This window comes from Pleurodeles waltl, chromosome 9 (assembly GCF_031143425.1).
Source record: "Pleurodeles waltl isolate 20211129_DDA chromosome 9, aPleWal1.hap1.20221129, whole genome shotgun sequence".
Classification (NCBI taxonomy): Eukaryota; Metazoa; Chordata; class Amphibia; order Caudata; family Salamandridae; genus Pleurodeles; species Pleurodeles waltl.
In genome coordinates, this window is record NC_090448.1 from 157358014 (window position 1) to 157383539 (window position 25526).

Consider the following 25526-nt stretch of genomic DNA (forward strand, 5'->3'; position numbering starts at 1 on the left):
ATGGAAAGAAAATAACTAATGCCTGTGTGCCTGGGTGGTGTCTATATAAGTGGCTGTGATGTCACCTCTGGCACCAACCACGCCACATGGAGCCAAATGAAGCCACTTGACGTGCACAAGGGGTATTGCTCAGCAAAAGTTACCAGATCCAGCATGGCACATGGGAAAATCAAAAGTAGGGTATCTGCAGCTAGAAGTCTCTATGAAATCTCATTGCTACATTTCAGTCTCTTGCTGGAAATATATATTTGGAAGGTGAAGGAAGTCTAACCATGCCTAGAAGTGACAACCTGTGTGTTTAGTATACCTTGAATTAGGGCAAAGCTCTTCATAGCTGAGTTGCAAAATTGCAAGGTGCCTCCTTTACAGATTTTTCTGTACTATACAACAAACAAAAAAGTAATGGTTTCAGAAAGAAGATCTACAAAACTGTAACTTGAAAATTTTTCAATAGTGTACCAGGTTTCAAACAGTTTACAAAGGAATACATATTTTTATTCAATCAATCCTTCAAGTTCAGTTAAAGACTGAGGTCCACATAATCAAATTTTAGGTTTTGCGACTCGCAGAAACCGATGTATTACAGTGTCTCAGACACTGTTAGGCATTCCCAAATGGGTTGCAAGGGTCTTCCCTCATTAATATTCATGAGGCAGGCCACAAATTGCGACCCATTTGGGAACAGCAACACTCAAAGGGTTGGTGGCTTGCTGGGGTCAGCAGACCACCTTGTGGGCTGAATTTAAAAACATAAAAAATAAACGTTTCAGTTTCATGTTTTCAGAGCAGGCAGTGGTCCGTAGGACCACTGCCTGCTCTGAAAAAATTTTGTGCCCCCATTCACAAAGTGGATGGGGTCCCTTGGGACCCCTTCACATTTATGATTGGGTTAGCACCAACATAAAATAGGTATGAACTGCGATTGTTTGTGACTGTATTCACGGTCAGAAAACAATCATACATAACACTGTGACTCGCAATTAGGAAGGGACGCCCTTGGCACGCCTCTTCCTAATTGCGACTCGGAAACCTATTTTGCGATTCGGTAAATATCAATCACAAAATAGAATTTGTAGATGCCAAAATGCTTTTTTCTGTGCGCAAATGGCCCAATTCTGGGAATCGGGCTGTTTGCGCATAGAAATAAACTTTGTACATCTGGCCCTAAATAACACAGTCCCTGACACAAAATACCAAGTAAGTCAACTGCTCCATAACAACAGAAAAATATTTACCAGCTCCTTTCCTGGGCATCCTTGAAAGAAGCTCATGTCAGAGATGGGGTCGCTGATGTAGGACTGAAGCATATTTAGTCTCAGACCTGTGGGTGGTTCATTGGTCATCTTCACTCCATTCTGAAGAATAGTAACTGGAAACTAGATGAGAGATTGACAATATCATTTAGAACAAAGCGCTCTAGTGTTTCTTCACAATTTACAATTTATAACTAAATTATTCACTATCCTGCTGCCTCATTTCACTGTTTTTAACCTGGAGCCCACTCACGCCGCCCTACTTTCAATACTTTTATATTATGTTGGCCCAGCTGAAAACTTATGATCCACAGCCACAGAATGTCGAATATTTCGTTTTGCCTTTTTTTATTCCACATGCTTTGTCATTACAAAAATAATGTTAACTATGAATCAAGTGTCAGGCCAGTTCTTGTATTGACTGAGTAGGTTTTGACTGCTAAGATAATGGAAATACAAGTAATGAACTGTAAAACTAATTGCGAGTAAAAGTAATTAAAACTGACATAATAACATGCTATGTAACTGTAAAGCAAAAGCCCACCCATGGGCATCTTGGAGGACAACAACAGACGTCTATTGTTATCCAAGTTAATCCTACTCATTTTAGCAACTACACATGATGAAAGACTGAGTGACTTAGTGGGATTTGGACCTATGAAGATGGGTCAAACATACATTCATGAAATCGGTGCATTAGTCCATTTTGCCACCAGACCAGGCATAATGCACCGTGGGAATAATGCTGCAACATGTTAATATGTGAATCATAACATGTGAGATATTCATAATGACTCCTTCTGAGTAAGCCTCCATTGTCTGAGCAGGTTGGCCACTCCACATTTTGGTCCACATGTACTACACTTTTTCCCTGTGGCAAATCTTCCAATTCTCTAAATCAAAGTGCCTGTGACAGGCGAAATGACTTTTCTAATGTACTAAATCTATTTATGAATTCAAAGTTGCTTTTCTCAATCAGTAAATGGGTTTAGAAATGATTACCAATTTGCAATTTTGAAGGGGCATATTTGGGATGTCCCTTCCTTACCATGAATCAGTAACTATGTAGAAATGGCTTGCAATAATAATTCTGGTTGCAACCACTGACCAGTTACAGACTATCAAATGTGGGTGGCAACTGATTCGCAAAGGGGAAGCAGGGTGCTTTGGACGCCTTCTCCTTTGGGAACCATGGTGGCAGCATCAGATGGAGTAAAAGTGGTCCAGGTCTATTTGGTGGTCCAGTGGTCTATTTAAATATAGCCATGCTTCCTTTAAAATAACACAAATGCTCCATTAAAAATGATTTCCAGTTAATAAATACTAACACAGGCATGGTGGTCTGCTGTCCTTTGCAACCTGCCTAATAAATATCAATTAGGCAGGTTGTTCTTGCACCCCTCCAATTCCTTATTTTGTATACTGACCTATTACTACATAGGTCGGTTCCACAAATGAAACGCTGGCCACAAAAACGTGGGTTGCAAATTGTGACCACATTTTTGCAACCATTATAATTGGTACACCAGCCCACAGTTTGGTATTTCACCATAGCGAGAAATATGTGAGCACCCCAGAATATACTTTCTTAAGGTGAATGAAAAACCCACAAAGTGTTTCGGGAGATTTCTGAGAATTTGGTTGTAATTAAATTAGAAGTGGGAGCGGGAGCTTGTTTCCTGAGAAATAAACCTAATGGCCTCTATAGGCAGGGAAATTTTTTCTTGTAAGTGAGGCCCATAAACATTTACCGTAAAAATAACAGGCTTGGAAAATGAATGATGGTCATCTCTCTCTAAATACTATGGTTATTGCTGATGAAGTCAGAAGAGGCTAAGCTAATGGTTACTCAACAGTTTCAACAGCTCTAAATATAGTTGGGAAATCTCAGGTTTGGGGAAGTAAGCATCAGGAACGCTATTTTTTATGTTATTTCTGTTCTACCAAACCCTAATAAGTACCTTCATCTGTTAACCGATGACTGGAAAACATTAACAGGCATGAAGGCTGATACCCAAAACATACTAATCACACTCACACAGTTTTAGTGAAAGGTTGAAAGACATGGATTATCTGTAGAGCCCTTCCAGGAACAAAACAAAACACCCACTCTGCACGTAGGTCTCTCAGAGTTGCCAAAAGGTTGAAGCTTTGGTGAAAGGTACAATAAGGAAATCAATGTAATAAAATAGAACATACATAAACCTGCAATCTCAATTGGTACCATGTTCATAAAGGATACATAACTTCATCTTAGGCATTGCCTGTTCAAATTAGTTTTGACAAATACAGCAATGAATAACAAAATATGTAATTGATTAGGAGCTGAATTTTATTAACCTTTGGTGATGGATAACTTGTCAGCCACAATCTAAAGTCAGCATGGCACAACTCTGGGTTGAAGTCTTCACAAATTTTCTCAAGTGTTGGCATCCAGGATACAGCAAGATGACAGTTTTGCAGACACACCCAGGTTCCTCCAGACATCGCCTCTTTAATCATTTTCGTAGCAATTGGTCCTTGCCCCTGACCCAAGGAGATGGCTTGAAATTTATCTCCAGTCATGTTTTTGTCATTGGCAAACTTAAGCAGACCTTGCAGGGTATAAATGACATGGTTATTTTCATTGGTAAACCTATCCCAAATGAGCAAATCAAATCCTCAATGTGTTATTTAGTTCGGCAAGTTGATTTCAGAAAGAAAGTATTTTTTCTGAATGGTTCTGTGCTATGCTATCAGAACATCATAGTCTATGTACTGTCTGACGAAAATATAGTGTTATAAATATTTTTTATTAAAATATTATCCCATTGCAGTTCAGAATTGAAAATCTACACCAACCGGAGAACAAATTTTGCAAACAATATTTAGGCAGCAATGTTTATGTCAGATGATATTTTTGTAATAGGTATTCTGAAATACAACTTTCTGGGGTTTTTCATTAAATAAAAAGGGAACAAAGTTATGAACGTGTGAACACGTAATCTGTAGTGGTGGTATGGGATTTACTCTTTTTATTTACATTTAGTAAGTATATATTACTAAAAGCAAAATTCTTTAATTTAATTTTATGAATAATGTTTGTCTATGGCGATTCTGGATGATCTGAGCATCATACAAACCCCCAAACCAGGCTGCTGCGAAGGCAAAGAGTTCAAATTTGCATCTAATAACATAGTAATGCAAATCCAATTCAAAGAATCAGATTTGTACTTGATTCGGAATTATATTACTCACAATTCTGTCTAGGTTAGGGTGGGAGTTGAAGGAGTCAGGGTAAAAATGAATTTTGTGTAATGTGCAATTGGTATAAATAACATTAAGCCCTGGTACAGAACCATATGAAGCAGCAGCAGCTGCTTTCACTTGGTATGCCAAAAGCTTTGGCAACACTGTTCACCCCATGGTTTCACGGATGTCCCACTATATTTGCTGATCATAAATAAGATGGTACATTCAATTTTTCCAACATCACCCATAGCTTATATCTAGGGATACGATCAGGAGTTGCCTATATGGTGGTGCATGCTATTTAATTGTTTCTTAAACTGAACAGACTTCATAACTATCAACATTAACTTAAATGCTTGTTTTTTGTTTCCATCCCAGATTGACCAGCTGGTTGTAAGTGTGCATAAACATTGTTTTAATCAATTGTTCTAATCTGCAAAAACACAGGTTTGCATACTTATACGTATAAGTAAGCTTATGGGACATTAGTTTTGCAGGGCCTCCCAAAATCCTTTCATGTAAATGGGATCTCACTCCCCCCAGCCTCCCAAGTTGGACGTGGTCTAACACCAGTGAAAATAGCACTTAATGGGCTGAGATATCAATATTTACAGATAAAAATCTGTTGTCTCTCTATCACATTTCAAACATGAAAGTTGGATAAAAATCTGTTCTACTTCCCTTTACATAAGCAGCAAATATAAATAGAATTATTTTTGCTCCAATTCCCATTGGAATGGCTCTTAGATACTCTTTTGAAGTGAGAAAGGGATCTCTTTGTGGATAGAAGAAGCACATCTCCGTGGATTGAATGTTGTGAGGCTCATGCAATTGATCAAACATCCCTAGTAATTCTTCATTTCTCATAACTTTCACCAGTGTACATGCAAACAGATCTGCATTGTTCATGCAGATCTCATAATTCCAACGGAGCCAGGAGAAGAAGCTACTTACCTTCGGTAACGACTTATCTGGTAGAGACTCTATCTAGCTTCAGATTCCTTCCCTTAGAATTCCCTGGCGTCAGCTTCGAATCCGGAATTTTTCTGCTGAGCAGTACCCTGTGCGCACCGTTGGGTGGCGTAGTTCGGATCCGCGTGCGTCATCCGGCTTCGCGTGGCGCCGTGAGTGTCGTTGGAGCCATCTGTGATTTCACGGTTGTCCATAGAGACGCCACCTCGGCGCACGTACGTCAGTTCTTTTTCCACAACTTCCCATGCCAGAAGCGCAGTCATGGAAGAACCAACAACTTTTTTATTTTTTTATTTTTTACGCTTGATTGTATGAAGAAAAAAGACATACCTTTAAGAAAGGCAAAAATATATAAACATGATATATATATATATATATGTATATATATAATATGTATATATATATATATATATCTGCAGAGCGGGCAGCTTGGGTGGGTGTTAGACCTGACAGCCTTAGGGTAGTCACCCCTAACTTTTTGCCTGCCTCCCTCCATTTTTTTGGACACTGTTTTTGCTGGTTTATAGACTCTGCGCACTTTACCACTGCTAACCAGTGCTAAAGTGCATATGCTCTCTCCCTCAAAACATGGTAACCTGGAATCCTACCTGATTGGACTATTAATTTACTTATGAGTCCCTAGTAAGGTGCACTTTATGTGCATAGGGCTGGTAAATTAAATGCTACTAGTGGGCCTGCAGCACTGGTTGTGCCACCCACTTAAGTAGCCCCTTTTTCCTTGTCGCAGGCCTGCCATTGCAAGGCCTGTGTGTGCAGTTTCACTGCCACCTCGACTTGGCATTTAAAAGTACTTGCCAAGCCTAGAACTCCCCTTTTTCTACATATAAGTCACCCTTAAGGTGTGCCCTAGGTAACCCCTAGGGCAGGGTGCTGTGTAGGTAAAAGGCAGGACATGTACCTGTGTAGTTATATGTCCTGGTAGTGTAAAAACTCCTAAATTCGTTTTCACACTACTGAGAGGCCTGCTCCCTTCATAGGCTAACATTAGGGCTGCCCTCATACACTGTTGAAGTGGCAGCTGCTGATCTGAAAGGAGCAGGGAGGTCATATTTAGTATGGCCAGAATGGTAATACAAAGTCCTACTGACTGGTGAAGTCGGATTTAATATTACTATTCTAGAAATGCCACTTTTAGAAAGTGAGCATTTCTTTGCACTTAAATCCTTCTGTGCCTTACAATCCACGTCTGGCTGGGCTTGGTTGACAGCTCCTTGTGCATTCACTCAGACACACCCCAAACACAGGGTACTCAGCCTCACTTGCATACATCTGCATTTTGAATGGGTCTTCCTGGGCTGGGAGGGTGGAGGGTCTGCTCTCACACAAAGGACTGCCACACCCCCTACTGGGACCCTGGCAGACAGGAGTAAACTGAAAGGGGACCTGGTGCACTTCTTAGCCACTCTTTGAAGTCTCCCCCACTTCAAAGGCACATTTGGGTATAAAACAGGGCCTCTGCCCTACCTCATCAGACACTTGCTGGAGAAGAAACCGGAACCAGAAACTACATCCTGCCAAGAAGAACTGCCTGGCTGCTCAAAGGACTCACCTGTCTGCTTTCTACAAAGGACTGCTGTCTTGCTGTTGCCCTGCTGCCTTGCTGAACTCTTGTCTGGCTGTGAAAGTGCTCTCCAAGGGCTTGGATAGAGCTTGCCTCCTGTTCCCTGAAGTCTCAGGACCAAAAAGACTTCTTACTTTCACTTGGACGCTCCGTGCGCCGAAAATTTCGACGCACAGCTTGTTTCGCGGTGAGAAAAACGCCGCACACCGACGCTGATCGACGCAACGCCCTCGGGACGATCGAGACTTCGACGCACAACCTCGCAAGGACAAAGCCGCCCGACTTTCCAGGAGAAATCGACGCGACGCCTACCGTGAGTGCGAAACTTTGACGCACGGCCTCGCAAGGACAACGCCGCCCGACTTCCAAGGAGAAATCGACGCGACGCCTGCCGTGAGACCAAACTTTCGACGCACGGCCTCGCAAGGACAACGCCGCCCGACTTCCAAGGAGAAATCGACGCGACGCCTACCGTGAGATCGAAACTTCGACGCGCAGCCCCGCAGAACGACGCGCAGCCGGAAAACAAGCAGGAGAATCCACGCACAGACCCGGGACATCTGGTAATCCCCGCGATCCACAAAAAGAGACTGTCTGCGCGCCGGAAAACGACGCCCGACTTCCCCGCGTGGAAAAGAACGACGCAAGTCGGTGTGTGCTGAGAGGAAATCGACGCACACCCCCCTTTTTCCACGCATCTCTTCACCTGTGGCCCTCTGAGGAGATTTTCCACCAGAAACCAGGTACTTTGTGCTTGAAAGACACCTTGTTACATTCTAAAGACTTAAGACCCTTTATATCACTTTCCTGTGATAGTTCTACAATTTTCCATTGCATCTTTATTCTTTTTGACCTACAATTATCCTGATAAATATTATATATTTTTCTAAACACTGTGTGGTGTATTTTTGTGGTGCTATATGGTGGTATTGTATGATTTATTGCACAAATACTTTACACATTGCCTTCTAAGTTAAGCCTGACTGCTCGTGCCAAGCTACCAGAGGGTGGGCACAGGATAATCTTGGATAGTGTGTGACTTACCCTGACTAGAGTGAGGGCTTTTGCTTGGACAGAGGGTAACCTGACTGCCAACCAAAAACCCCATTTCTAACATTGGTGATCAGCGGTGAGGATAGGACTTGTATTTGTGCAGTGACATACAGTAGCTAAGTATTTCACTACCTACCCACAGTTGAAGGTCAACTTGGTTTTTATCTCTTTTTGAAAATCCGTTTTTTCCTGACAATTTTCAAAAACTAAATCCTCACTCAACATGTCTCTGACTGGGTCTCAGACAGGGGACTTTGACCTAGTCCAGCTGGATACATACACGGTCAAACAACTAAGAGGATTCTGCAGGGCATTAAGGGTACCCACCCAAGGGGCCTCCAGAAAGGAGGACTTTCAAGTGGCGCTGAGGGCCTGGGCAGAAGCCCATTTAGAGGATGAGGAGGAAGAGGAGCCAGAAAATGGCCCCTCAGAAGGATTTTCACTATCTATGGATGGTGTTACCACTGCAATTGTGCACCCTTCCAGACCAGGGAGCAGTGTCTCCATGCAAAGCCTGACCGCAGAGGAAAGGAGAGAGGAAAGGGAGTTCCAATTGCAATTGGCAAAACTGAAAATTGAGGCACAACAGGAGGAGAGGAGGGCAGAAAGAGAAGCCAAACAAGCTGAGGCTGAAAGAGCAGCCAAACAGATTGAAGCTGAAAGAACAGCCAAACAGATTCAAGCAGAAGCTGAAAGGGCAGCCAAACAAGCAGAAGCTGAAAGAGCAGCCAAACAAGTGGAAGCTGAAAGAGCGTTGGTTGAAAAGAAACTATTGTTGGCTCATGAACTGAGTCTCAAGGAGCTGGAGATCAAGGCAAGACAGTCTGAATCCAGCAATAATGGTGGCAGCATACAGACAGGACCTGCTGGAGAAAAGAAGGTTCGTATACCCAAAAATGTGGTGCCCAGTTTTGTGGTGGGAGATGACATAGATAAATGGTTAGCTGCTTATGAAGTTGCACTAAGGGCTCATGAGGTTCCTTAAGGGCAATGGGGGGTAGCTATGTGGGGTTATGTGCCGCCATTGGGGAGGGACACACTTCTCACATTGGATCCACCGGATCAAAACACATACCCACTCCAGAAAGCCACTTTACTTGCCAAGTTTGGGCTGACCCCTGAGGGATACCGTCAGAGGTTCAGGGACAGCACCAAACAAACCACACAAACATGGGTAGATTTCTTTGATTTCTCTAGTAAGGCACTGAATGGATGGGTGCGGGGCAACAAAGTAGCAGATTATAAAGGTTTATATGACTTGGTCCTGAGAGAGCATATGCTTAATGTTACTTATACCGATTTGCGCCAGCACCTAGTGGATAGTAAGCTGACTGATCCCAGGAAGCTTGCTGAGGAGGCGGACCTCTGGGTTAGCACCAGAGTGTCCAAAAAGGTACCTGGGGGGGGACTCCCACAAAGGTGGTCAGGGTTCCCAACAGAAGAAAGAGGGGGGAGATAAACTTGCAGATAAGGAACTCTCTAAAGGCCCCCAAAAGAATTCCCAGGGAGGGGGTGGCAACCCTTCCTTTTCCAAATTTGGGAAAAAGCCAGGGACATTTGACAGGTAAGGAAAATCGAGCCCCAAATGCATGGAGTGTTACCAGTATGGTCACTATAAAGGCGATCCCCAGTGCCCCAAGAGGGCACCGTCCACTACTGGACAGGTCCCTGGGTTGACTAGTGTAGCACTCGGGGGGGAGATGGACCCAGATAGCTGTGGGGGACAGGTAGAGATTTCCCTAGTGTCCCTGGGAGAAGGAGAAATGATGTCCAAGGTCCACATGCCTAAAAATACTTCCAAGTACCGGCAGTGGGTCCTCATTGATGGGCAGAAGGTGGAGGCTCTGCGTGACACAGGAGCCAGTATGACTACTATCAAGAGTCAGCTGGTGTCCACAGAGCAGATAATCCCTAATACATTCCACCAGGTCATAGTCGCTGACAATCGCGAGAGTCACCTACCGGTGGCTCGGGTTCCCTTTGAGTGGGGGGGGGTCTCTGGTACTCTGAAAGTAGCTGTGAGTCCTGCCATGCCTGTAGATTGTCTGTTAGGCAATGATCTAGAGCATACTGCTTGGAAAGAAGTAGAGCTCAGATCTCACCTGGAGATGTTAGGGTTACCTGAGTGGGTCTGCATGACCACCCGGTCCATGGCTGACCGAGAGGGAAGTCAAGGGCATCTGGAGCCTGGAACGATGGCCCAGAGAGCTGCCAAGAGGAGGGACGAGGGGCGCGGGAAACCGGCCCCAGAAGTTCCCACAGTGGCTGACGGGGCTCCTGAGGAGGAGACTCCCGAGCCAACTGGGGAAGACATTGCCACCCTAGGTGACTTACCTGAGCTTGCTGGCTGGCAAGTTGAGGGTGGACCCACCAGGGAGGAATTCTGCAAGGCGCAGAAAGAGTGTCCCACTCTAGAAGGGTTGAGGAAACAAGCCTTAAACCAGGCAGCAGGTGACGCCTCTGGCAATCACCACCTATATTGGGAGAATGATCTCCTCTACAGTGAGCCTAGGGTTCCGGTCTTTGGGGCAGCACGTGTGCTGGTGGTCCCCCAATGTTACCGAGCCTTCCTACTGGGTCTGGCTCACGACATTCCCCTGGCAGGACATTTGGGACAAGACAAGACCTTCAACAGGCTTGTCACCCACTTTCACTGGCCCAAAATGAGGACACACTCAGACAAATTCTGCAGGGCTTGTCCTACCTGCCAGGCTAGTGGTAAAGCAGGAAAGAGGGTTAAAACCCCCCTGATTCCACTTCCTGTCGTTGGCACCCCCTTTGAAAGGGTGGGCGTCGACATTGTTGGCCCCTTGGACCCCAAAACTGCCTTAGGCAACAGGTTTATCCTGGTTTTGGTGGACCACGCCACCCGGTACCCAGAGGCAATCCCTCTGAGGACCGTAACTGCATCGGTGGTAGCCAGAACCCTGATGGGGATATTTACCCGTGTGGGATTCCCCAAGGAGATAGTGTCTGACAGAGGCACTAACTTCATGTCCGCGTACATGAAGCATCTGTGGGATGCGTGTGGTGTAACCTACAAGTTCACCACACCCTATCACCCCCAGTCTAATGGGCTTGTGGAGAGATTCAACAAGACCCTGAAAGGCATGATTGGTGGCCTCCCTGAGGCCATGAGGCGTAAATGGGACGTCCTCTTACCATGCCTTCTCTTTGCTTACAGAGAGGTCCCCCAGAGGGGGGTAGGGTTCAGTCCCTTTGAGCTTCTCTATGGGTACCCCGTCAGGGGACCCTTAAGCATTGTCAAGGAGGGATTGGAGAACGCTCCAAAGACACCCCCTCAGGACGTGGTCAGCTACATGTTGGCCCTCCGCAATCAGATGACCCGCTTCTGGAAAGAGGCCCAAAGTAACCTGGAGGCCAGTCAAGAGGTGATGAAACAATGGTATGACCAGAAGGCCACTCTGGTAGAGTTTCAACCTGGAGACAAAGTGTGGGTAATGGAGCCAGTAGAGCCCAGAGCTCTCCAGGACCGCTGGTCTGGCCCATTTGAAATAAAGGAGCGGAAAGGGGAGGCCACTTACCTAGTGGACCTCCAAACCCCTAGGAACCCCCTAAGGGTGCGCCACGTGAACCGACTAAAAGCTCATTTTGAGAGGTCGGAGATCAACATGCTTCTGGTCACAGATGAAGGAATGGAAGAGGAGAGTGAACCTCTCCCTGACCTCCTCTCTGCCCAAGAAGGTGATGGGTCCGTAAGCGGGGTCATTCTGTCTGACTCCCTGACTCTAAACCAGAAAGGAGACTGCTATGAGCTGTTGGAGCAGTTCTCCCCCCTCTTCTCCCTTACTCCTGGACTGACCCACCTCTGTGTTCATGATATTGACACCGGTGACAGTCTCCCTGTGAAGAACAAAATTTACAGGTTGTCAGATAAGGTGAAGACCAGCATCAAGGAGGAGGTCTCCAAGATGTTGACGCTAGGGGTTATTGAGAAGTCCAGTAGTCCCTGGGCCAGCCCAGTGGTGTTGGTCCCTAAGGCTACTGCCCCAGGCGCGAAGCCAGAACTCCGGTTCTGCGTGGACTACCGGGGTCTCAACTCAGTCACACGGACTGATGCTCACCCCATCCCCCGAGCTGACGAGCTCGTGGACAGGCTAGGCGCTGCCAAGTTCCTGAGTACGTTTGATCTTACTTCAGGGTACTGGCAGATCGCCCTGACTGAGGGGGCTAAGGAAAGGTCCGCCTTTTCCACCCCTGACGGCCATTACCAGTTCCGGGTGATGCCGTTTGGATTGAAAAATGCCCCCGCTACCTTCCAACGGTTGGTTAACGGGGTCCTGGCTGGCAAGGATGCCTTCTGTGCAGCCTACCTGGATGACATAGCTGTCTACAGTTCCAGCTGGGAGGAACACCTGCTCCACCTCAAGGAGGTGCTTCAGGCCCTGCAACAGGCAGGCCTGACCATCAAGGCTAGTAAGTGCCAGATTGGGCAGGGTTCCGTGGTGTACTTGGGGCACCTAGTAGGTGGTGGCAAGGTGCAGCCACTCCAGGCCAAGATCGAAACTATCAAGGCCTGGCAACCACCTCGAACCCAGACTGAAGTGAGAGCCTTTTTAGGCCTCACCGGATACTACCGCAGGTTTGTCAAGGGCTATGGTACCATTGTGTCCCCCTTGACAGAACTCACGTCCAAGAAGCAACCTAGGTTGGTGAATTGGACAGAGGCTTGTCAGAAAGCCTTTGACGCCCTGAAGGAAGCCATGTGCACGGCCCCCGTGCTCAAGGCCCCTGACTACTCCCAGGAATTTATCGTGCAGACAGACGCTTCAGAGCATGGCATAGGGGCAGTTCTAGCACAGCTGAATGAGGAGGGCAGAGATCAACCGGTAGTCTTTATTAGCAGAAGACTATTACCACGGGAACAGAGGTGGAGTGCTATTGAAAGAGAAGCTTTTGCTGTGGTCTGGGCACTAAAGAAGCTGAGACCCTACCTGTTCAGGACTCACTTCCTAGTTCAGACAGACCACAGGCCCCTCAGATGGCTCATGCAGATGAGGGGTGAGAATCCAAAACTCTTGAGGTGGTCCATTTCCCTACAGGGGATGGACTTTACGGTGGAACATCGCCCAGGGGTTGACCACGCCAATGCTGATGGTCTCTCCAGGTACTTCCGCCTTAGCGATGAGAGCTCCCAGGAGGTCGGGTAGCTCTCCCCACTTTCAGCTGGGGGGGACACATGTTAGACCTGACAGCCTTAGGGTAGTCACCCCTAACTTTTTGCCTGCCTCCCTCCATTTTTTTGGACACTGTTTTTGCTGGTTTATAGACTCTGCGCACTTTACCACTGCTAACCAGTGCTAAAGTGCATATGCTCTCTCCCTCAAAACATGGTAACCTGGAATCCTACCTGATTGGACTATTAATTTACTTATAAGTCCCTAGTAAGGTGCACTTTATGTGCATAGGGCTGGTAAACTAAATGCTACTAGTGGGCCTGCAGCACTGGTTGTGCCACCCACTTAAGTAGCCCCTTTTTCCTTGTCGCAGGCCTGCCATTGCAAGGCCTGTGTGTGCAGTTTCACTGCCACCTCGACTTGGCATTTAAAAGTACTTGCCAAGCCTAGAACTCCCCTTTTTCTACATATAAGTCACCCTTAAGGTGTGCCCTAGGTAACCCCTAGGGCAGGGTGCTGTGTAGGTAAAAGGCAGGACATGTACCTGTGTAGTTATATGTCCTGGTAGTGTAAAAACTCCTAAATTCGTTTTCACACTACTGAGAGGCCTGCTCCCTTCATAGGCTAACATTAGGGCTGCCCTCATACACTGTTGAAGTGGCAGCTGCTGATCTGAAAGGAGCAGGGAGGTCATATTTAGTATGGCCAGAATGGTAATACAAAGTCCTACTGACTGGTGAAGTCGGATTTAATATTACTATTCTAGAAATGCCACTTTTAGAAAGTGAGCATTTCTTTGCACTTAAATCCTTCTGTGCCTTACAATCCACGTCTGGCTGGGCTTGGTTGACAGCTCCTTGTGCATTCACTCAGACACACCCCAAACACAGGGTACTCAGCCTCACTTGCATACATCTGCATTTTGAATGGGTCTTCCTGGGCTGGGAGGGTGGAGGGTCTGCTCTCACACAAAGGACTGCCACACCCCCTACTGGGACCCTGGCAGACAGGAGTAAACTGAAAGGGGACCTGGTGCACTTCTTAGCCACTCTTTGAAGTCTCCCCCACTTCAAAGGCACATTTGGGTATAAAACAGGGCCTCTGCCCTACCTCATCAGACACTTGCTGGAGAAGAAACCGGAACCAGAAACTACATCCTGCCAAGAAGAACTGCCTGGCTGCTCAAAGGACTCACCTGTCTGCTTTCTACAAAGGACTGCTGTCTTGCTGTTGCCCTGCTGCCTTGCTGAACTCTTGTCTGGCTGTGAAAGTGCTCTCCAAGGGCTTGGATAGAGCTTGCCTCCTGTTCCCTGAAGTCTCAGGACCAAAAAGACTTCTTACTTTCACTTGGACGCTCCGTGCGCCGAAAATTTCGACGCACAGCTTGTTTCGCGGCGAGAAAAACGCCGCACACCGACGCTGATCGACGCGACGCCCTCGGGACGATCGAGACTTCGACGCACAACCTCGCAAGGACAAAGCCGCCCGACTTTCCAGGAGAAATCGACGCGACGCCTACCGTGAGTGCGAAACTTTGACGCACGGCCTCGCAAGGACAACGCCGCCCGACTTCCAAGGAGAAATCGACGCGACGCCTGCCGTGAGACCAAACTTTCGACGCACGGCCTCGCAAGGACAACGCCGCCCGACTTCCAAGGAGAAATCGACGCAACGCCTACCGTGAGATCGAAACTTCGACGCGCAGCCCCGCAGAACGACGCGCAGCCGGAAAACAAGCAGGAGAATCCACGCACAGACCCGGGACATCTGGTAATCCCCGCGATCCACAAAAAGAGACTGTCTGCGCGCCGGAAAACGACGCCCGACTTCCCCGCGTGGAAAAGAACGACGCAAGTCGGTGTGTGCTGAGAGGAAATCGACGCACACCCCCCTTTTTCCACGCATCTCTTCACCTGTGGCCCTCTGAGGAGATTTTCCACCAGAAACCAGGTACTTTGTGCTTGAAAGACACCTTGTTACATTCTAAAGACTTAAGACCCTTTATATCACTTTCCTGTGATAGTTCTACAATTTTCCATTGCATCTTTATTCTTTTTGACCTACAATTATCCTGATAAATATTATATATTTTTCTAAACACTGTGTGGTGTATTTTTGTGGTGCTATATGGTGGTATTGTATGATTTATTGCACAAATACTTTACACATTGCCTTCTAAGTTAAGCCTGACTGCTCGTGCCAAGCTACCAGAGGGTGGGCACAGGATAATCTTGGATAGTGTGTGACTTACCCTGACTAGAGTGAGGGCTTTTGCTTGGACAGAGGGTAACCTGACTGCCAACCAAAAACCCCATTTCTAACAGTGGGTGTAAGGGATCTGCAGCTAGATAGAGTCTCTACCAGGTAATTTGTTACTGAAGGTAAGTAACTTGTTCATCTGATAGAGACTTCTAGCTGCAGATTCCTTACCTTAGAATAGATACCCAAGCTATAACTCCTGGTGGTGGGTCTTGAGGATATATTTCACACCAGGAAGTCCTGCAGGACCTAGCGGGCAAAATGCCCCTCTCTCCTGACCTGGCTATCCAGGCAGCAATGTCTCGCAAACGTGTGCAAAGAAGTCCACGTTGCTGCGTGGCACATGTCAAGTACCGGCTCGCCACTAGCTAATGCAGTGGTAACAGCTTTTCCTCTGGTAGAGTGAGCCCTAAAGCCCTCTGGAGGCTGCTTCTTGGCCAAAGCGTAGCAAATCTTTATACAGAGAATGACCCAGCGCAAAATGGACCGTTTCTGTACTGCCCGACCCTTCTTTGCACCAATGTATCCCACAAAGAGTTGGTCGTCCACCCGGAACTCTATTGAGCGGTCAAGGTAGAACAATAACACTCTTTTTGAGTCCAGCCAATGGAGACGCCCCTCTTCCTTAGAGGGATGAGGTGGCGCAAAGAAGGTGGGCAGGGTGATATTTTGACCCAGATGGAAAGGGGTCACCACCTTAGGGAGGAAAGAGGCACAAGTTCTGAGGACTACTTTCCCAGGATAAATCGTGAGATACGGCGGTTTCGATGATAAAGCCTGCAGCTCACTCACGCTCCTGGCAGATGGCTGTTTTGATAGTGAGCAGCCAGAGAGGACAGTTATGTAAAGGCTCAAAAGGAGCACACATTAGGAAAGTAAGAACAAGATTAAGATTCCACTGGGGCATGACAAAAGGCACAGGTGGAAACATATGCACAAGCCCTTTTAAAAATCCTTATCTGATGGGAGATTTGAACAAAGATGGTTGGTTGGGCAAGCGTAGAAAAGCTGATAAAGCAGCAAGACAGCCCTTGAGAGTCCCTCAGGAGGAATCCTGTTGGGCGAGAGATAGAATAAACAAAGGGATATTAGATAGAGAAGAAGAAAGAGGATCAATAGAGCTCTCTGTACAATATGAAACAAAACGTTTCCACCGGCAGGCGTAAATCGACTTAGTAGAGGGATGCCTGGCTGCCAGCATGACATCACAAACTTCGGAAGGGAGGTCATAAACCATCAACTGTCACCGCTCAACCTCCACGCATGAAGCCGCAAGGTTGACAGGTTCGGGTGAAGAACTTTCCCCTGCTGCTGCCACAGAAGATTCTCCCGAAGAGGCAACCTGATTGGAGGACTGATGCTCATTTTGAGAAGCTCTGGATACCAGACTGTCCATGCCCAATCCGGAGCCACTAGGATTACTTGGGTCCGGTCGTTCTTGATTTTCTTGAGAACCCTGGTTAGAAGAGGTATGGGTGCAAATGCGTACAGGAGGCCTGAACTCCACTTGCGACGAAAAGCGTCACCTAGCCATAGCCCACTTGGAAACTCCAACGCGTAAAACTGCTGACATTGCGTTTTTTATACAGAGGCGAACAGATCTAGCCAAGGCTCTCCCCATTGCTGAAATAGTCCTTGCGCCACCTCCGGATGGAGACACCATTCGTGATCAGCTAAGCATTGTCGGCTGAGTTTGTCCGCCCTGACGTTTAAAGAACCTGCCAGGTGTTGAACCACCACAGTTATGCCCTGCTGTTCCACCCATGTCCAGAGACGCAGAGCCTCTGGACAAAGGGTCCACGACCCCATGCCGCCTGCTTGTTGCAGTACCACATTGCGGTGGTGTTGTCTGTGAACACCTGCACTACCTTCCCTTTCACAACATTAAGAAATGCCTTTAATGCTAGTCGGATCGCCCGAAGCTCCAACAAGTTGATACGGAACCCGGATTCCACCGGAGACCAGAGACCCCTGATCTCCACCTCTCCCAGATGACCACCCCATCCCAGAAGTGACGGATCTGTCACTACTGTGAGAGCTGGTTGAGGAAGGTAAAGGAGTCTGCCATTGACCCAATCGCAATTCACTAACCACCACTGCAGATCCTTTGCAGTCCCCTCCGAGATCTGAACCACGTCGGAAAGATTTCCCTGATGCTGTGCCCATTCAGGTCCCACTGCAGAGCCCTCACATGCCATCTGGCGTGCTTGACCAATAGGATGCAGGAAGCCATGAGTCCCAACAGTCTCAGACTCTGTCTCACCGTAATCCAATATAGAGGCCGAAACATCGGTATCATAACCTGAATATCCTGGACTCGCTGCTCAGGAGGATAGGCCCGATACTGCACAGTGTCCAGAACAGCTCCGATGAAAGTGAGCTTCTGAGAGGGAGTTAGGTGTGACTTCGGCACATTGATAGTGAACCCCAGCGAATGCAGGAGGTTGCCGTCGCCTGGAGGTGGGTGACGAGAGCCTGAGGCGTCAGAGCCTTCAACAGCCAATCGTCGAGGTAGGGGAAGACTGAAATCCCTGACCTGCGCAGATGCGCTGCTACCACCGCCATCTCCGCTGTGAACACCCGAGGGGCACTGGTGAGACCGAAAGGGAGCAACGTTAACTGAAAGTGCTCATGGCCCATCTTGAACCGCAAGTAATGCCTGTGGGCGAGCAGGATGGGGATATGAAAATACCCATCCTGCAAGTCCAACGCTACCATCCAGTCTCCTTGGTCTAGGACAGACAAGACCTGAGCAAGAGTGAGCATCTTGAATTTCTCCTTCTTGAGGAAGAAGAGATTGATGTCCCTTAAATGCAAGATAAGGCGAAGACCACTGTTCTTTTTGGGTATCAAACAGTAGCGGGAATAACAACCACTGCCTACTTCTGACATCGGGACCCTTTCTATAGCTCCCTTGGCCAAGAGAGCCGTAACTTTCTCACAGAGCAAAACCAAATGGTCCTCCATCAGACGTTCTTTTGTTGGAGGGATAGAGGGAGGAAAAGACTGGAAGGGGAGGGAATAGCCCTTCCGTATGATCTGCAAGACCAATTTGTCCGTTGTGATGGAATGCCAGTGAGAGAGATCAAATTGAATCCTCCCTCCAAATGGCCCTGCAGAACCACACTAGGAGGGCTTGGGCGCAGTGGAGGGGGGGCTGTGTGGTGGCCGACTGCTGGCCAGACCCTCTGGGACTGATGATACCACGACCACGTCCTTTCCCGGGATGGTGTGAAGCCTGAGGGGGGCTGAGTTATGGCTGGCGTGGTACCGCTCCCCTTCCGAAGCCTCAAAAGGGACGGAAGACATGCTGAAAGGCCCAAGGATCTGGCCGTAGCTCGAGAATCCTTGAACCTCTCAAGCGCGGAGTATGCCTTCTCACCAAAAAGGCAAGAGCCACCAAAGGGCATGTCTATCAAACTTGACTGGACATCCCCTGAAAAGCCAGTTGAACGTAGCCGGGCGTGGCGACATAGGGCCACTGTCGGTGCAATCGCTCTACCTAGCGAGTCGGCCATGTCCAATCCACACCTGATTGTAAACTTGGCTGCATCTCTCCCATCCTTGACAGCCTGGGTGAGAGTGTCCTGATCGCCCTCTGGGACCTGGGGCAGCACCTGTGCTGCTGTATCCCATAAAGTATGGGAGAAACGGCCCAGTTGGCAAGAGGTGTTTACTGACCTCAATGCCAGGCTGGGGGAAGAAAACATTTTCTTTCCAAGCTGATCCACCCGGGGGGAGCGGAAGGGAAGGCACCACGGGAAGTAGAGGCTTGGACCACCAAGCTCTCCGGGATGGGGTATTGGGTAAGGAAACTAGGGCCGCTTGGAGCAGGTCTATGGCAGCGGCCGACTGGCCTATCCACAGGAGTCCCTGTGCTGGATTTGGACCATGTTCCCAGAAGGATGTCCGTTAGGGCCTCATTGAAGGGCAACATTGCCTCTGATATAGTCACCCCGGGCTGAAGCATCTCTGTCAGGAGATTCGTCCTGACTGGCACCCTGGGCAAGTCTAGGTCCAAGACTTCAGCTGCCCATTGCACCACCATAGCATAAGAAGCTCCCTCTTCCATAGCCACATTACGAGGAGAGAGCATACCAGTATCTGGAGACGTGTCTAGTCCACTGGCCTCCCCTGGAGCCTCATACCAGTTCTGTTCTTGCTCCGGGTCGTACTCTAAAGGGTCCTCAGACCCCTCCCACTCCTCTCCTGTGCCTGGCTGTTTGGAATAAGGCTCAGGCAATGATCTGGGACTAAAAAGCGCTGTTAGAGTCAGCGTCATACGACGTCGCTCCAGATCATCCTGAATGAGGATGGGACTACCACGGGTATCGGATCCTGGGGTCCCCAAGGGTGCCGAAGCTGCCGACCTCGAACCCAATGGGGCCCCTGCTGACTCCACAGGGCCTGAAGACCGAGGGTGAAGCCCACTCAAAAACAAGGCACATGGCCTCTAAAAATTCCTTTATTTGAGCGGGGGTCGTTCCGGTCCCCGGAAAAGGGGGAAGACGCAGAGTTGGCCCTGGCGACGGCTCAGCAGAACCGTGCTTGGAACGTTGACGTTCCCTAGACGCCTCGTTGGCCGACGGGCATGGCGAAGGCGAAGTCCGCTTGGACTTCTTCTACTTCTTGTGCCTCTTACCTGCGTGATCGGATGACCTGGAATGCAAGGAAGAGGACTTGGGGCTCCGGGAGTGGTGCCGCAACCTCCTCATAATGCGGGACCGTCACCTCCTTGGAGTCGTGCCGACCGAAGACAGCTGTCGGGCCGCAAGACGTTTGAGGGATCTCTTCCTCAAGGTCTCCGGAGCCATGGCACGACAGTCGGAACACAAAGCCGAGTTGTGATCCTTCTCCAAACACCAGAGACACACTCCGTGTGGATCCATGACCGACATGGTGCGATGACATGCGCCACACGGTTTGAATACAGTCTTTCTAGAAGACAAGCTTCAAACAATCAAGACGAGAAAACCTCGATGCCTGTCGAAGAAAAGGGTAGCTCTTTCCGGATCTGCGCTTAACCGGCGTGGAAGGAAAAGAACTGACGTACGCGCAACGAGGTGCGTCTATATAGACAACCGTGACATCACAGACAGCTCTGATGACGCTGCCGACGTCACGTGGAGCCGGACGTCGCACACGAATCCGAACGACACCACCCGACAGTGCGCGCTGGGTGCTGCTCAGCAGAAAAATTCCAGATTCGAAGCTGACGCCAAGGAATTCTAAGGTAAGGAATCTGCAGCTAGAAGTCTCTATCAGATAACTGCTGTTAGTGGTCCCACTGAAATTAAAAGTCACCCCATAACAAGTCCCTTACAAATTTCTTTGTCAATCAGGCCCAAAGTGTACAAGGGAATAATATTTTGCGACATATTTAATGTGAAGCAGCCATGGTCGTCAATTCACCAAAATGCGAGGGGTAGTGGAAGAGACATCACATGCCATTTCATCTTTACTTTCACTCATGCACTAATGCTTACATATACATATACGTTCACTCATACACGCACTCTCTTTTACATAACCACACTCTCACCTGCAAGCACACATAACATACATTTTAAAGTGTTTTTACTTACCTCAGCTACCATGGAGGGTCATATCCAAGCTACTCTATTTTTTATTACACTAATAGTGAATAATTCATTATTCACTATTAGTGTAATAAAATACTGATTGAAAACAAGGAAGTAGAGCTCCAAGCAACGTCCTTAAGGACAAGCTACCCCTGTGTTCCTGGCACTGATTTTACAACCTCTGAGGCCAGGGGTCACAAAGGCAGTGCCAGGGGTCGCAAGGGGCAAGCTGGGGGTCGCAACTGCAACCCCTGGCAACCCCTAAATGATGTCCATGGAAGCAGCCAGTTAGGTACAGTGGAAGAAATAGGGTTAAGGTCAATATATCTGCATAAGTAATGAGAAAAAAGTAAATTTCCAATAAAACTTTCAATAGACACTCAAATAGACTATTTTTTTTTACAGTAGCAAAGTTAACAGTCATTGTAAAATAAAGAAAGGGAAGAAATAACAAGTTGTTCAAAGTCTTATAGACTAGCAAGGAAGTGTGTTCAATCACTGCAATAATAAGCTTAGCGTAATCCTACTTAAAGCTAATGCAACTCTATGAAATACACTAAAATAGTTCAAATAAAGCAGATTTCCTCTGATAACTTACTAGCCATAGGATCCGCTCCAGGGGACAGAACAAAGATAAGTGGAATTGTAGCATTAGAATCCAAATAGCTTTTTGACAAATCAAATGGTGGTGGCTCTACAAACTTCTTCCCAAGTTTGTCGGTCACATAATTAGATATAGCAGGACTAATCTGTTTGAAAAAAGAAATGCAACATTTAAAGGTAGACCCATAAATAAATTATCCTAAACATCCTTCCAAGTGCTTTTGCTACTACTGTAAATACACCACAGAAAGCAGTAATTTTTATTTCTGATAGTGACCTTTGTTCAGGCCATTAACAGTAGAAAACACCCCCTTGTGGTGATAACAGTCACCATTAACAACCCTCCCTATAATTTAGAGCCAGAAAATGATGGCAAATAATGAGGGGTAATAAGAAGAAAGAGTAATGAATACAGAGTTTATGTCTGACAGCTTGTGGGCAATATGTAGAATTATAGATGGGCAATAGCGAAAAAAGGGGATGGTTTTCACTGAGGTATTCTGAGTGACATCAAATAAACAAGGAGAGCAAAGTTTGAGCTGTTTTTGATGTCAGTCTGAATCTTATGTCAAAGCATCAGTTATTCACTTTTTACCTGTCTACAATTTCATGTTTTTTATGCCCCCTAAATCATCTGTTACAGTATTCAACATCCAAGCTAGGGCAGAAGCAAAATGGGACAGCTTCCCATAACATGAGCTCTCCTCTCTGTCCTAAATGTAAAAGAACATATGCCTGACAATCACACTCACCCACTACCCCTGTGCCTTCCTTTTCCTTTCCCTCCCACAAATGTGCTTTCTGCTCATCATCATCAGAATAGAGAGCAGGGCTGCACTTATAGACCCTCAGAGAACCCTGCCAAAAGCCTATAAATGTTTTCTAACATAGCAACAGTGATAAACAACTTTTGTTGCCCACTGTAGCTACAAAATAGCAACGAATAATCAGAATTACAATCTGGTATTCATTATAGTTTGTGTTCAGTGAGAGCCAAATGTAACATCAATAACTATAGTTGTTTAATAGTGACTAGACAGTGGAACAAGAGAAAATTTCCAATTGTCAATCAAAACCCTGATGTTACCTGGCACTCCACCATCCTGCCAACCTCCCACACCACCTTTAGCATTACCTTCTCCCTCCCACTTATCAAAGGGGACTTATCTGGCATCTTGCCATGTATTTTCACCATCTTCCGCATTTACCCTCCCCTCCTCAACTAAAATGTAAAAACAAATGATGTCCAGCCACCCACTCACACACACTCTCTTCGATTCCTCCTTCCTACACACAATTATTGAAAATAATACCTGGCATTCTGCCACCCTCCCACACAACCCTCTGCATCTTTGTTGGCTCTGCTAACTGAAAGTTCTGCTCTGTGTTGTCCATCAGAGTAGAGAGCCAGCACTGTTCTGAAAAGGTCCTAGACAGCCTTGTCCGAATGACCCTAAATTTCTGTAAGTACATAACAGTGGAAAAATGGTAGGAAACCTAGCCATGGTAATGGGCCATGATAACTGGATTTCAAAATAGGTATTGACTATAGTTGACAATATTTAGTCTCAAGCATAGCCATACATAACAAGACAATTAACACCTGTACACCTAATCTCAACACACGCCAACACATCTACCATCCCTGTCAGCTTCACATCACTGCTTCATACTACCACTGAAAATAGACTTCAATCAAACAAGAATTGTTAATGGCAGCATTTCAATTGACATAGTTAATCACAATATTACATACATAGGGCTAATTTTATTTTTACAAAACTTACATTAAGGCACATACATTGCAAAAGAGATCAATCACAAAATACTTTATCAATCAAATGCAGAAGGAATGCAGACTGTGTTAAAACAAACACCTGCACTGCTACCAAAAGAAAGTGACTCGTTAAAACTGAGTGGAAACAACACAGAGTACGAGAAGAACAAACAGCCAGAGGCACAGAGCTCTAGTAGTTAAGAATATGTAAGAACAGTTATCAAACCAGAGAGTAGGTGCACAGGACAATTAATAGTCAAGTGTGCTTAAGAAGCCAAGTGCAATGCGAAAAGGTCAAAATGGTTAAACAGAAGACATTTGAAGTCTAAGTTTGGAATTTAAATTATTACATTATATATATATATATATATATATATATACACACACACACACATATATATATATATATATATATATATATATATACATAGATATATTTTCCTCCAAATGGCCCCCATCAAAGCACGCTCTATTAAGTCGGTGCTCAATGTCAGGGACGGGCCAGCTCTGTGAAATATTTTTCACCAAGCAACACGAGGTCAAACACGGCACACACAGGAAACCTTGTGTTTGTTGATTTATTCTTACAAAAGAGATGAATATCCCAAACTACACCAACGCGTTTCAACCACCAAAGGTCTTGATCACGTGTAGTTTGGGATATCCATCACTTTTGTAAGAATAAATCAACAAACACAAGGTTTCCTGTGTGTGCCGTGTTTGACCTCGTGTTGCTTGGTGGAAAATATAGTGCAACTGTAATGCATTGTGCAGTATTGTACATGAACAATGGTAGAAATCAAATTGTAAGGAGTAAAATCTACTCCCAAATTACAAACAGTGTTCGATAAAGGAAGAGATCAACATAAAAGAGGTAAAAGGTAAAATTGGTCCAGGCACAAGACTGGTGAGTGATAATGAAAATAAAACAGTTTAGTGGGACTTATATGCCAGTAGCTAGTAAACATCCACACATTAACTGACAATAGTCAGTTAGAAACAGTGTAATAAAATAAGACATAGAGAAAAAAGATATGTGCACATCTTCAGCCTAGTAATCAGAAGACATTCCAAAGAAGTATTGCTAGAATCCAGAGTTTAAGGATGACAGAGAAAACAAAAGTATCTATTCTGGAAACCTTGGTGATTAAATGAATAAGTAAATTGGAACACAAATACTGACTAACTCAAGAAACAGCAGAAATACTGACTAACTCAAGAAACAGCAGAATGTCTTGAAAAATCAGACAAGAACAAAAATAATCCTGATTCCACCAGAAGAAAGGAAATTGTTAATAAGAACAGTGTAATTGACAATTGTAAACACAGCTGACATGTCAAAAAGAACAGAAAGGGAAAAGTCTTGATGGACAAGCACAGGTAGGATGATTTGTCATACAGATGGGTTTTGGTAAAGTAAAGTTACCTGCAGGAATAAGGACTGGAAAGGATACGGAACAGAGACCAAAAGGAGGTGGAATTCGCAAATCTAAAGGGCTGTTAATAGAGTACTCCAAAGCTTTGAGAGAAAGGAAGTAGAGATATATACCTGTTGTTAGAAAGCACAGAAGGGACCAGTGATAATTCCATAGTTACTGGCATGACTGGGTGAATGCTTGAAAGTTTCAGGAAATACATCAGCAGAGAGACAACTGTTCAGAGATTAAGCTAGGCAGGGAAGACTGAAAGGCAAATCAGATGGCAATATGTATGACTGAAGAGGAAAAGTAGAAGTACTGGAAGGATTAACGTTCTAAAAAAAATCTAGCAAATTTAGACTCTGAAATAAGAGAAAAAAGAAGCAAACTGAGAGAGTACAGGTTATAGAAATGAAAAAATGAAGATAGGAGTTTACTATAACTGAAGCAATTAAAGGCTGTTTGTGAAGAGTGAACAAAAAGGTTTACATGTGCTATAGGGGAATTGACTGTATGGCCTTTTGACTCTTTAGCAACCTGTACAAGCCTTAAAAGGAAAGGAAAGCAGTGTTTTTGTATAAATGGGTATGCATTACAGGCATAGCCCAAAAGAAAATAACAGAGAGCCTTACATGAAAAATGGTGAAAATGGTGATAC

General features: G+C 46.2%; 1 protein-coding gene across 1 annotated transcript in view; it reads right to left on the reverse strand.

Moving 5' to 3' along the window:
• The window catches only part of DNAH12 (dynein axonemal heavy chain 12), a 937015-nt gene that overhangs the window by 161522 nt on the left and 749967 nt on the right, over window positions 1-25526 (reverse strand). Inside the window, exons 64-66 of the mRNA XM_069206470.1 lie at window positions 21669-21819; window positions 3594-3847; window positions 1236-1376 (exon numbers count right to left, since the gene is read on the reverse strand). Coding sequence (XP_069062571.1) covers window positions 1236-1376; window positions 3594-3847; window positions 21669-21819 — 546 coding nt within the window. The remainder of the gene's footprint in view (window positions 1-1235; window positions 1377-3593; window positions 3848-21668; window positions 21820-25526) is intronic.